The 11,373-nt window shown below is 54.6% G+C and overlaps 2 protein-coding genes across 2 annotated transcripts, besides 1 other annotated feature; both read left to right on the top strand.

The window, feature by feature from the left end:
- Positions 1-3,716: 3,716 nt before the first annotated feature.
- LPMP_311270 (hypothetical protein) lies at positions 3,717-5,270 on the top strand (the record flags this gene model as incomplete). The annotated part of the gene is made up of 1 exon (XM_010703215.1): positions 3,717-5,270. One exon carries the CDS (start codon positions 3,717-3,719, stop codon positions 5,268-5,270), a length of 1,554 nt encoding a protein of 517 aa, XP_010701517.1.
- Positions 5,271-8,790: 3,520 nt separating this feature from the next.
- Positions 8,791-9,332: a repeat region.
- Positions 9,333-9,679: 347 nt separating this feature from the next.
- LPMP_311260 (hypothetical protein) lies at positions 9,680-11,257 on the top strand (the record flags this gene model as incomplete). Its single annotated transcript, XM_010703214.1, has 1 exon — positions 9,680-11,257. One exon carries the CDS (start codon positions 9,680-9,682, stop codon positions 11,255-11,257), a length of 1,578 nt encoding a protein of 525 aa, XP_010701516.1.
- Between the last annotated feature and the right edge of the window lie 116 nt (positions 11,258-11,373).

The following is an 11,373-nucleotide window of genomic DNA, read 5'->3' as shown; positions in this document are numbered from 1 at the left end:
GCGTATATTTTGCGTTTTGCTCAGCTGTTTGGACCTCTTTTGCACCGCCTCTCTCTTCTTCGCTTCTTCGTCCTCCCTTCCTCTACCCGCTTGGCCCGGAGCCGAGGGAGAAGAGGAAGGAGCGTGCCGCTGATCAGCAGCCTTTGTGTTTAGGTCTTCATGTGTGGAGTGTATTTGTCTGCCTCTCTGTCTGGCTTTGCGGGCTTGATTCTGCAAGGGAGACGAGGAAAGGGAAGAAAAGCGACGCTTTAGAAGGTAAAGAAGGCGCTTGCTCTGCTTGACCTTCCCTTTTGTTTATTGTGTTGCCTTCCTCGCAGCTCTGCCACGCGGGCTCTTTTCCCGCTAAGTTTGTTGGCCCTTCCCTTCCTCGTTCTAACGCCCGCCTCTTCGTTTTATGTAAGTTTACAGCGCGTATTTCTTCTCCCCTTCTTTGTTTGCTCTCGTTCTTGTTTTGGGTTTAATCGTCTTTTTGGTGACAAACCGCCCCCTTCCCGTCCCTCTCCCCCCGGACTAGTTTACCAGCCTCACAGAGTACTACAGTTGCTTACTTGTCTTTCTCTCTCTCTCTCTCTTTCTCTCGCTTATCCGAGGCCCTCGCCTTTCTTCAACGTTTCAGGAGCTGCTGCTGCTGCTGCTGCTGCCATACCAAAAAGCAAATCAAAACAAAAAGGAAAACTTTGGTCGCTTTATTGGTGTTCTCGTTTTCTACTTTGCTGGCAGCTTGGGGTGTGTCGTTCCGGTGCTGCCATCCGACTTTGCTGTCGTTACCTCATCCTGCACGAGCCTCTCTCCTTTTTCCCTTTCGCTCCTCTTCACTCGGACTACTGCCCAATTCCTTTTTTTTCTCTAGCTCTGCAGGTAGTGGATTGTGTCTGCCCTTCTTTCCCGTTGCTACGGCTGTACAAAGAGCCTCGTTCTCTCGCTTCTGTCGTATGGTATTGCTGTGCTTGTCGTCGTACACGCTCACTGCGCCACCCTTCTCTCTCTTCCTTTTTCCATCTCCCCGAATACCAACACCAGGCTTCCTCCTCCCTCCCTCCTCCCCCCGTGCTCGCCTGTTTGCGTATTTCTGCTGGTACGTCAGTCTTGCGCTCTCTTGTCTTTTCTCCCTTCGTTTGCCCTGCGCTTGTGTGTCCCCCTCCTTTCCGCTGTGCCGTGTCTTATTATTATTATTCTTTTTCTTATTCGTTTTCCCCCCTTCTTGTGCGCGTGGTGTGAGGCTGCTTGAGGTGATCCTTTTCTTTGCGTCTCCGTGACTGAGTAGTGACAGCGTTCACGTGCAAGCGCAACCCAAGTGGAAGAAAAATTCGATACACAGTGGGAAGGAAACGACTGAGAGTAGAATCCTTCCCCTGCCTGCAGTTGGGCGCGTGTGTGTGAGGGGCGCTGAAAGTAATCCAAGGCGGGGAAAAGAAAAGGCATACCGATCCCCAGTGTTTCACCTTGTGGCAAGCCTTGACCAGCATCAGCCTTTCTTCTTTCAGTGTGTGCGTCGGTGAATCTTGATCGTTGTGCTCTCTCCGTTGATATATTTATATTTATATTTATATATGTGTATGTGTGTATGTGTGTGTGTATGTAGGCCACTCGCCTTCCGCTCCTCGTGTTTGTTCATCTCTGATCTCTTTTGTATTTGTGTGCGCCCCTCTGTCTCTGTCTCCCTCAAGTGCCGTTTCGCTCTTTGTTGATTCTCCTTTTTCGTTTTCATCCGTAATTTCTCAGCGTGGGGCGCCACTGTTCGTTTAGCACCTTTTTTTTCTCGTGCTGTTGTTCGTCCTTAGGCTCGCTTGCTCTTCTCCCCTCGCCCTCTCTCTCCTCCTGCCTTCCCTACCGGTCTCTGGTGTTTGTTGGTCTGAGCGTCGACTCGCCTTTCTACGGTTTTCCCCTTTTCCCGCATTTGTCCTCGTGCAGTTCCTCCTTTTCGTCTTTTCTGTATCACCGCCCCTTCCTCTTTTTTTCCCCGGTCACTCGCACTGCGCTCCTCTTATTATTCGCTTGGCTCACTTTCTCCGAAGCTTCCTTCTCCTCTTTGTCACCTCCCCGCTTGTCTTGAGACGCTTTTTTTTTTGCTCATTTCGGGTAGTCAGGCGAGGTTCTCCACCATTCCGCACCCCCAATCAACCTCTGAGCCTCTTCTCTTTCTCCGTATCTCCCTCTCTTCCGTCCGCCCTCTTTCTTTCCTCTTTTCATCATTATCTCCTCCCCCCTCGGTAGCTCGTTAGTGCACGAGGAAGAGCCTTGCAGATTGTGAGGAATCAAGGTAAAGGCTCATACCGGAGACAGCAAGGTGTAACAGCGGCTAATCGAACGCATTACGCAGATCCACCCAGCCTCCTCTCCCAACGGAAAGCAAACAAAGAAGGGCCGTATGCGATGTGCGAAGACTCTGTCTCTCGTTTTCTCTGTGTTACCCCCGCTCGTGTTATTCCGATTGATTTCACTCAATTTTCTTCTTCCGTACTCTGAATTGATTGGTTGGCTCTCTCTGTCCTTTTTCTACCCCTTCTCTTTTCGTTTGTTCTTCTCCCAGGAGCACTTGAACATAGCATTGCTCTCCTCCTCGTTCTTCCCCAACTCGAACACTGCTGCAGGCATCCTCAGGGAATTCCACACAGGCCTTTGTATTTTTCTTGAGCGTTGTTGGTAATCAAAGGACAACAAAGCCACCCCACAATTAACGCTAAAAAAAGTGAAGACGCACTCCCGTAGCCGCTTTCCTCCTCAGCCTTTCTTTTCGTCTGTTTGATCCTCCTCTTCCTCTCCTCTCTATTTCGCCATTTCGCACTGTACGTTGCCCTGCCCCTCCCTGCCCTTCCTTCTCCTTCGCTCTCGCTGTCTTGCTCGATTTCAGACGCATAAGAGCCAGGAGCACGTCTCGCCTTTATTTTGTGGATTTTGTTTCTCGTTTGAGCCGCTTCTCTGTGCGCGCTTCGCTCTCTTCTCTCTCGTCCCCCCGCCCCATGACCAGTTTCTGCGGAAGGGTACGGATCGCTACTTTCTCTCTCCTAAATTTCCACACGGCTTAGTCACCTTCCCACAGAGATACACACACAAGACCAAAGCTGAGTTTTACAAAGCGAACACTGCCCTGTCGCTGCGCATCTAAAGACCCTCGCTTGCTTCGTTCAGGTTCGTGTCAAGGAAGCTCCGACAACAACAGCAGCAAAGCAGCGAGCGAGGGAGAGGGCAGACGGAATCTCACTTTTTTGTTATTTTTTTTCTTTCGCGGTTTGATCGACAGAAACGTTCAAGACTCCCCGGCTACGCGTTTTTTTGTTCCCTTCAATTCTCTACTGGCGCTGTCTGCACCACTAACTTGTTGTGTGCCCGCACTTCGCTCTCTCTCTCTCTCTTTCTCTCTACTGGGCTTGTTCGTGTGAGTGCCTCCACGTCGATATATATATATATATTAGTTTTTCCCCCTTTTGGCTGTCCATCTTCGCATCTTCTCCGTGTTTTACTGGAACTTCTTTGAAGGCGTCTTTGACCGGCCGCCACAACCATTTTGCTGCTCAATCGGACGGCTGAGGGATACGGGAACGGCAGCGCCTCAGGCTCGCACCACGTCCACGGCAGACATCAGCAGGTGGCACGCCACTCGTGAGGGTCTACATATTTATTCCCCATCGGCTCCCCTCTCACTGACAATGTACTGGATTTCCACGGCTTCTCCAGCTGCCCCTCAAGGCGCGCCGTCGGTCCTGTTACCCTACACTATGGGTGGGATGCCAAGCCCGAATGTCTCTGCTACACAGGCGACAATACCACCCGCAAACGCTAGAGCTTCCATTTCTGGCGCCACGCCTGTGACGATGCAGCTTTCCATGGCGGCCTCCGCCTCACTGTCACCCAAGGAAAATACGCTCCTGGGCACTCATCAGAAGTTTCTCATCGTGCGAGGCGCTGAGGGTGCAGCGACGGCGGTCTCTGTGATGCTTCCCCTGATGGACTCACGTGACACACACATGATGAGTCTCTCTGGTGTGGCAACGCCTCTCAACTACATGAAGCAGACCTTTTCACCCATGACTGGCGGCCCCGCGATGATGGGCTCTGGGGCCCCGCCGGCATACCTCCCCGCTAGCGCATCAATGAGTAGCTCACCTTCCTCACTGTCGCTCAGCGGCAGTGGCTTTGTGAACGTCGGTGCGGCGCCCATGACGGCCTATCAAGGTAGCAGCGTATCTGGCGTGCTGCAGTCTCTCTCCTCGGCCACTGTGAGTGAGGATACACTTTCTTCGTTCCCATTTTTTTCAGCTACGTCGAGTATTGTGCCGCAGCGCTTCTCTAGCGCGGTGTCACGCTCTAGCACCACCGGCTCCTTTACGCCAACAAGTGGGATCCTCGTACAGGCGTCGGCATCGGCACCGCCGGTCAACTTGTCTCCCCCTCCGCAGTACAGCACTATTGTGAATTCATCAGCTGGCGGCTCGGTCATCTTTCACCAAGACTCCTGCAACGAGGGTAGTGCAGCCAGATCCATCTTCGGCTCCCACACAACTCCTGTGGTACGCAAGGGCGACGCTGGCAGAGGTTACGAGGCCGGCGTGTACTACGAAGGTCGTGTGAAGCGCTTCAACCCGATTCGCGGCTACGGATTTGTGTCCGCCACAGCGAAACTTATCCCGGTGCAGAGCTGCAGGCAAATGGAGGCGGCGGGATTCATCAGCACCTCTGAGAAGCAGAGTAACGTATGGGAGGCAAAATCGCTGAAGACATCAGACGACGGCGACAAGGAGGGCAACACCGGCAAGGATGCTTCTCTCATAGTAGTTAGTGGTGGCGTGGACGCCGCTGCGGAGCCGCACGTTCAAATCAGCGGGGACAACATTGTGTACATTAAGGGAGCTCCGTATGTCCGCCATGCCGTCTCGATGGGAGACATTTTTGTCCACTACAACTGCCTGCAGCGCTGGCTGAGGAAGGCGAGCACGGAGGCGAATGGAGACTTGGTAAACCTGCGGGCCGGGTCGCGAGTGCAGTTCAAGGTGGAGATGTTTGTCCCGGCGGAGCTGCTGAAGGTGTCGGACAACAAGGAGGCTGCAGCAATGCTGAACAGCTTGGGCATACCTGTGGAAGGGAACCCAAACTTGCTGAGCGGTGCCATCGCGACGAAGAGAGGGTGGGGCTATCAGGCCATCGAAGTTCAGGTGCTGCCGCCGAAGGGCATCTTGCTTACGCAGGTTGACCCGCTGAACTCTGCAACCGCCGCCAAGGACGTTGCTGAGGACAGCGTTTCCAGCGCTTCGCTGGGCCCTTTCGTTTCGTAAGCACTCAGCGTCACGGCTTACTAGCACCATTGGTGAAGAGAAGCCGAGGAGCAGCAGCAGTGGCGTGAGGTCCCATACCGCCCCCCAACAGTGCCTCATTCTCACCGCCGCTGAAGATTCCCATCCTGGCGGAGAAGGCTGGCGTACCTCCGCCACTGTCGGTCGAGGTGGCTACGGCTGGTATGCAGTACATGATAGTACCGTTCTACCGCGCCACATGCATGCCAAGCTATGCTGTGGAGAAGTCCAGGTATCCGGGTGCCATTATCGTGAGGAGGGTCTTCTTGTCGTTGAGGCCAGTGCCATTTCGAGAACGAGTAGAGCTGCAAAAGGCATCCCCAAGTGCGTCTGTGCCGCGGAGCCGCCTCCGCGCTTGACTGGTAGACCCTGCCTCTATTGGTGTGTGTGTGTGTGTGTGCATGAATGACGGAAGAGGCGCTCTTCTCCTTCCTCCTACACCCGTTGCACCAAGAAGAGTACAACAGGCTGTCGCAAAGCGCGCACGCGCTCTCTCTGCTGCCTTCACTCGTTTCGCCTTGTTGTAGCTCGTGAGCGACCCTTCCCCCCTATCGTGGCTGGGTGAGCGAGCGTTTGTGTCACTGCGCGCTGCTCGAGTGTTTTCTTCCATATATACGCCCTATATTGGATTTCGTTGTCGGTGTGGTGACTTGCGACTTCTCTTTGTTGCCTCTCAGCGTAGAGCGTAAGAGCGCAACAAAGAGGAGGAGGAAAACGGTGCTTCTCCCCCTCCTCCTCCTCCTCCTCTGCCTCTCCCCTACCCCCCTCTGCCTGTTGCTGGGGGTGAAGGGCAACAACAGAACCACGAATATCTTCGTTTGCCGTGCTGTGTTCTTCTTGATGGGAAGGCTGAGCTGCAGGGCAACTCACACCTTGTTCGCTGGTACTGACTCTCTGTCTACGCTTACCGCTCTCTCTCTTTCTTGTTCTATAAGCGTTATGCGTGCACGCATGTATGGCCGTGCGTGCGCTGCAGGTAGGCATGCACTCCGCTTGCACCGCTTTACTTCTTCGTTTGGCGCCTTGTTGTGCCTGCCCTATCTGCTGCAGCCCGCCTTTACTCTCTTCTCTCTCCTCTTTTTCCACTTTCCCCACCCACGGGCTGCCGTCTTTCTGGCCATGTTTCTCTTCGCTCTTTTTTTTTTCCTCGTGGCGGGTTGTGGGCCAAGCCCATAATTGACACCTGGAGATGACGGAGAGGGGGACAAGTCGAAGGAGCGGAGCCGACTGGAAAGGAGTGGTGCCATAGGTGTTGCCCGTTTTCCTCTCTCCTCTCTTCGACCATTTCCCGCCCTCTCTGTTTCCCCGCTTTTTCCCTCTCCTTCCAAGCACCCTTCTCTTACTGTATAACCGAGTAGGGGCTGCAACCATCGCTTTCATCGCCGCTTTATACACACATACACGCCCATACATGTATAACACGACGCTTGGGATTCGCGGTTGCCGTCTCGTCTTTTCGCTTCTGGGTTGCGCGTCCAAACCACACGACGCCATTGTGCTCATAATTTCTGCCCTCTTTTTCGTCCTTTCTCGCTTTCCGTCGTCTTGATTACTTGTCGTTCACGTCTAATGAATATCGTTTGCGCTTCCATTCCTCTTTTTCTCTGCCTCTCCACGCCACCTGCTTTGAGCTTTGGTTTTACACACGAGGCGCGTGCGCCTTCATATGCGCCCCCCTCCCTCCCCCTCCCTCTCTCCCCTCTCCCCCCTCTTGTCGCTTGCTGCGTTGTTTTCTTCGTTTTTATTGTCATGTTTGTCTATTCACGTTTTTTTGTCTCCCCCTTTTTTGCGCTTCTCTTCATCCGCCTTGACGCGTCCAGTGGCGCTCGTTCGATTTTATTCCTTTCTGTTTTGTGCTTATTCGTTTGGGTGGTTTGCCCCTCCTTTTTTTCTCTCGTTTACTTTGCCCCTTCGCTCTCCCGTCTTTTCCCTCCACCCATTTTTTATCGGTTTGTTGTTGTCGTCGTTGTTGTTGGGTTTACTCGGCTGAACTCTCACTCATGTGAGACGCCATCCGTTCGCGCGCGCTCTCTCTCCCTCCTTTAGATTTGCTCGTTTTGCGTTTTCTTCTCAGGGCGACTCGCTCTCCCCCCCTGTGCGTTTCTTCTCCTCCCCTTCCCTCCCCTTTCTTTGTGCTCGTTCGCTAGCTCAGCTCGTTCTCCTCTCTTCGCCCTCTCTTTCCTCGATTGCATTGTCTTCTCTCTCTTCGATTCTCCTCATATTCTTTTAGCTCTTGGCCTCCACCTCTAGCTCGCTCTCTCACCGTCCACTGCCGGGTTGTGGTGGAGGTGTTGCTGTACCGTTCCTTTTCGTGCTTAGCGGTGCCGCTGTATATCGTTTCTCTCTGTCCTCGTATATAGGCGCGTGAGTGGGCGCAGAGGCTTCTCCCTCAACATGTAGAGCACACACCGTGTCTTGTCGGTTGCTGTTTGTAGGGATGTGCACGTGTCTCTCTGCGCCTGCCTTTCTTTCCCGCGCTGTTCTCTTTCCCTTTCTCTCGCTCTCTCTCTCTCCCTCAGCGTTGCTGGTTTCTCTCCCGAGTGTGCATTGACGCGACTGTTGTGCTTTTCTATTCATTTTACCTTAAGCAAGTCTCTGTCGTTTTGTTTCGCATGCGGGCGAGTGCGCGTGTTTGAGCTCTTTTGTATTCTCGTCTAGTTTCCCACTTTAAAAAAAAAAATATACGCACTACGTGAAGGCCTCACTGCCGTGCTGAGGGGGGGCCTTCCTCCTCTTCTCGCTGGGACAGCCGATTCTTTATAGCACCGTCGCTCTCTCCCTCTCACTCCTCCGTGCTTTAGTGCTCGTTTTTTTTCCCTTGTTTCGTTCTGCCCTGAAGGCGCTCTTTGTTTGCTTCACTAGTGCCTTTCAAGTCATCATCATTTCTATAGTTTGCGTGGTGTTATTGTTGCCTTTCCCCCTTGCCCCCTTCCCCTACTGTACACTGAGAAGGAAAATGCTTCCGCACAACATCGCTGTGTCTTCAGCGCCCTCCTCCCTACCCCCTCTCCATGTGCAGTGCATCGGCGGTTGGACTTGGTGTACCCTCGGTAAGCAAAGGGGAGGACGAGCGTTGTCGAAAATGAAGCCAAATACAAGCGGCCGTCCCGCACCCAGCCTGCATGTAGTCCTCCTTTTCGTTGGTTGGGGCTCCTGCAGCGCATGTGGGTCTCTTTCGCTCTGGCGTGCTCCCTTCTCTCTCTCGTTTTTTTTTCTTCCTTCAGTGGTCATACTCGATGTGCCATTCCTCCCTGTCTGTCTCTGTGACTGTCTCTCTCTGCCTCGCTGTCTGTTGGTATTAGGTGCGCTTGCGCTTGGATGCCGCACAGTGAGGCTTTATATATATATTCGTTTCTGCCTTGACTGTTCGCTCTCTCGACTGTCGCGCTCCGGGCGTCGCTGCTCCTGTCAATCGCTGGTGGCGAGCGTATTAGGTCAGTCTCTCCTCTTTGTTACTGTTTGGGTGGACTTCACTCTCTTGCCTTGGTCACCCGGGGGGGACACACCTCAGTATGGGATACATCAGGACCCAGTACCCCCACTCTCATGTGGGAAGGTCAAGCAGCCTCCCTCTCCCCGCCAATGCCGAGCCACTTCTGGAGGTGACAGGGTGAATTGTCTACCTCGTGGAACGGTCAGAACTGTGTATCGCTGCTGATGTCAGTGATCATGAATGCAGTGGCGTCGGAGAGATCTGCGACAGTGAGCACACTTACATCCTTCATATGAAGGACAGAGTGTCAGCGTGACTCGAACTCATCTCGCCCGGATCACATTGCTTACTCGTGTGGGGAGTCTGCGCTACCCACGAGTGGGGGGGATGCAGCAGGTGGCGCCCGGCAGAATGGGAGCGACTGTGAGGTGATCTACGATGCTGGCGGGGAGAGTTTGGGGAAAGGGCAGTGCACGGGTAACGGGGTGATCATTACTTTAACGCATGCCTACGGTTGCTTCGCCCCATGTGATTGGGCCTGTGATAGGGCAGGGGTAGAGCGGGGTTTAGCTCATGCTCTACTGTGGAGACTGATCACGCTAAGAGAAAGAAAACTCCTCGTCTTGTCTCGCGACCTCTTTTTCTCTCCGCTTACGTGCGTACTAACTCTCTCTGTCTCTTCCCACCGCCCCGCTTGCCTACCACCGTCTTCACACGTATGACGGAATCGCAGAACGCTTCGATCTATTTCGTACTCTCCGCAAACGCTCTCTCGGTGTCATCCACCCAGGCGCACGCCTCTCACCCACCTCCCCCTTAGTGGCGTACTTTATGTCAGCATCAACCACGAAGATATACTTTCACTGCTCAAGCACGGCTGTCCCCTGCCCCATTTTGCTCTCTACTCAAAGTCCACGACAACCTCAGAGCGTATACACCAACGAGCTTCACCACAAGCATGTTCTACACTTTCTGCAGCAGTCCGGTTGGGGTCGTCCCGACCTGGAATAACATGAGTGCAGGCCTCCAGCCTCTGTCGCCACAGCTGCCGTATAGGCTACGCAACCAGGTGATACAGGGCTACCCCGCCACCTTGAACAACGGGCTGTCGGTGATGTACTATGCACCAGTCGTGAACAAGGTGAGCCAGCAGCAGGTCTCGTATTTTCCCATGGCAGCGCAGCGGTGGTCATTTGCTTCCGCTTCAGGCGCTGCCCAACCCGCCACAGAGGTCTGCAACTCCATGTGCTTTGCTCCCTGCGAGAGCGGTGCGAATGTGAGCTCCAACAGGTCTCCTCTAATGCTTCAGTCGCTCATAGAAATGCCGTCGTTCATGGCCGACAAGCAGCATCTCCACTCCTTGGAATCCCAGCCCTCCCCCATGCTGTCGAGGCTCACCAGAGGCCTGTGCTCCACTGGCGAAGTTACCAAGACTTTTGGCGCATCCACTACGAGTGTCACGAGCTCCAATGTGGGCAGCGGCACCTCCAACGGCATATCAACCACCACGAACGGCTCCATGACTCCTATGGGGGCTTCATCCGCAGCTCCTGGCTTCCAGATGACTGTGCCGCGTCCGACTAGCGCCATGACTTCCGTGGCTGCGCTGCCACAGCAGCCGCAGGCGTGCTTCTTGGCGAATCACACCACGGGTGCCCTGACGCTGATCAGGGCAGAGGACGTGACTGTCAGCGACGCGGATACAACCACAAGCACACACTCGTACGCCATGCAACCACAGCTGTCGATGCCGTCGCAGTCCGCCTCGGCTTCGGCCACGTCAGTTCCTGCTTACCTGGTGGCGCCGCAGGTGCCCTCCTTCGGCGGGACCATGGCCTCGAACTTCTCCAAGCCGTTCCCTGGTTCCACACCGCTTGCCGTGCCTGCGTTGCCGTCCCCCCCACAGCCGGCGAAGACTCTGAATGGCTTGTATTACCAGCTGGGTGAGGTGTACGAGGGCTTCGTGAAGCGCTACAACCCCAACCGTGGTTTTGGCTTCTTGACTGCGACCACTCACGTTACCGTGAGCGCCAACGGCGACAGTGCGACTGGCACGCCTCCCACCTCTCTGAGTGCCCCAGCCACTGCGGTCCCTCCGACGGAGGAGGCCGAGGCTCCTGAGAAGCGACGCACGCCAGTGCACCTTGGCGACATTTTTGTCCACCAGTCGTCCATGCAGATGGAGGGCTTCCGTGCGCTGCCCGTTGGCGGCCGCGTGCGCTTCCGTATTGGCTACAAAGACGGCCAACAGACACTCCAGGCGGTGGACGTGGAGTTGCTGCCGCAGGTGTGTCCACTCAATGTAGAGATGGCGTTGTCGGCGACTCCAGTGCAGCAAGCAAAAACCGCAGTGCTCGATGAAATGACCGACACCGTGACGTCTGTACCGGGAGTGGTGCAGCCGGCTATCTGTGCTAGTCGCAGTGCGGCAAGTGAGCAGCGTTCGGAGGGGTGCGCCCTTAGCTACACCTCCTCCGAGGGGGACGAGCCGCTCATAGAGCTGGCATACGACATGTACTCCAGCTTTGAAATGTAGGCGTGCGTATGGTAAGCCTCATTCAATCTGCACTGCGTAGTGGGGGAAGATATCCGCAAGAGAGATTTGTGGTGGAACGCTCTCTCTCCTTCACGCCCGCGCTCACTCGCTCTTCT

The sequence above is a fragment of the Leishmania panamensis genome (assembly GCF_000755165.1).
Source record: "Leishmania panamensis strain MHOM/PA/94/PSC-1 chromosome 31 sequence".
In the NCBI taxonomy this organism is placed as follows: Eukaryota; Euglenozoa; class Kinetoplastea; order Trypanosomatida; family Trypanosomatidae; genus Leishmania; species Leishmania panamensis.
The sequence above is the reverse complement of the archived record's forward strand: the minus strand, read 5'-3'. Positions and strand labels throughout refer to the sequence as shown.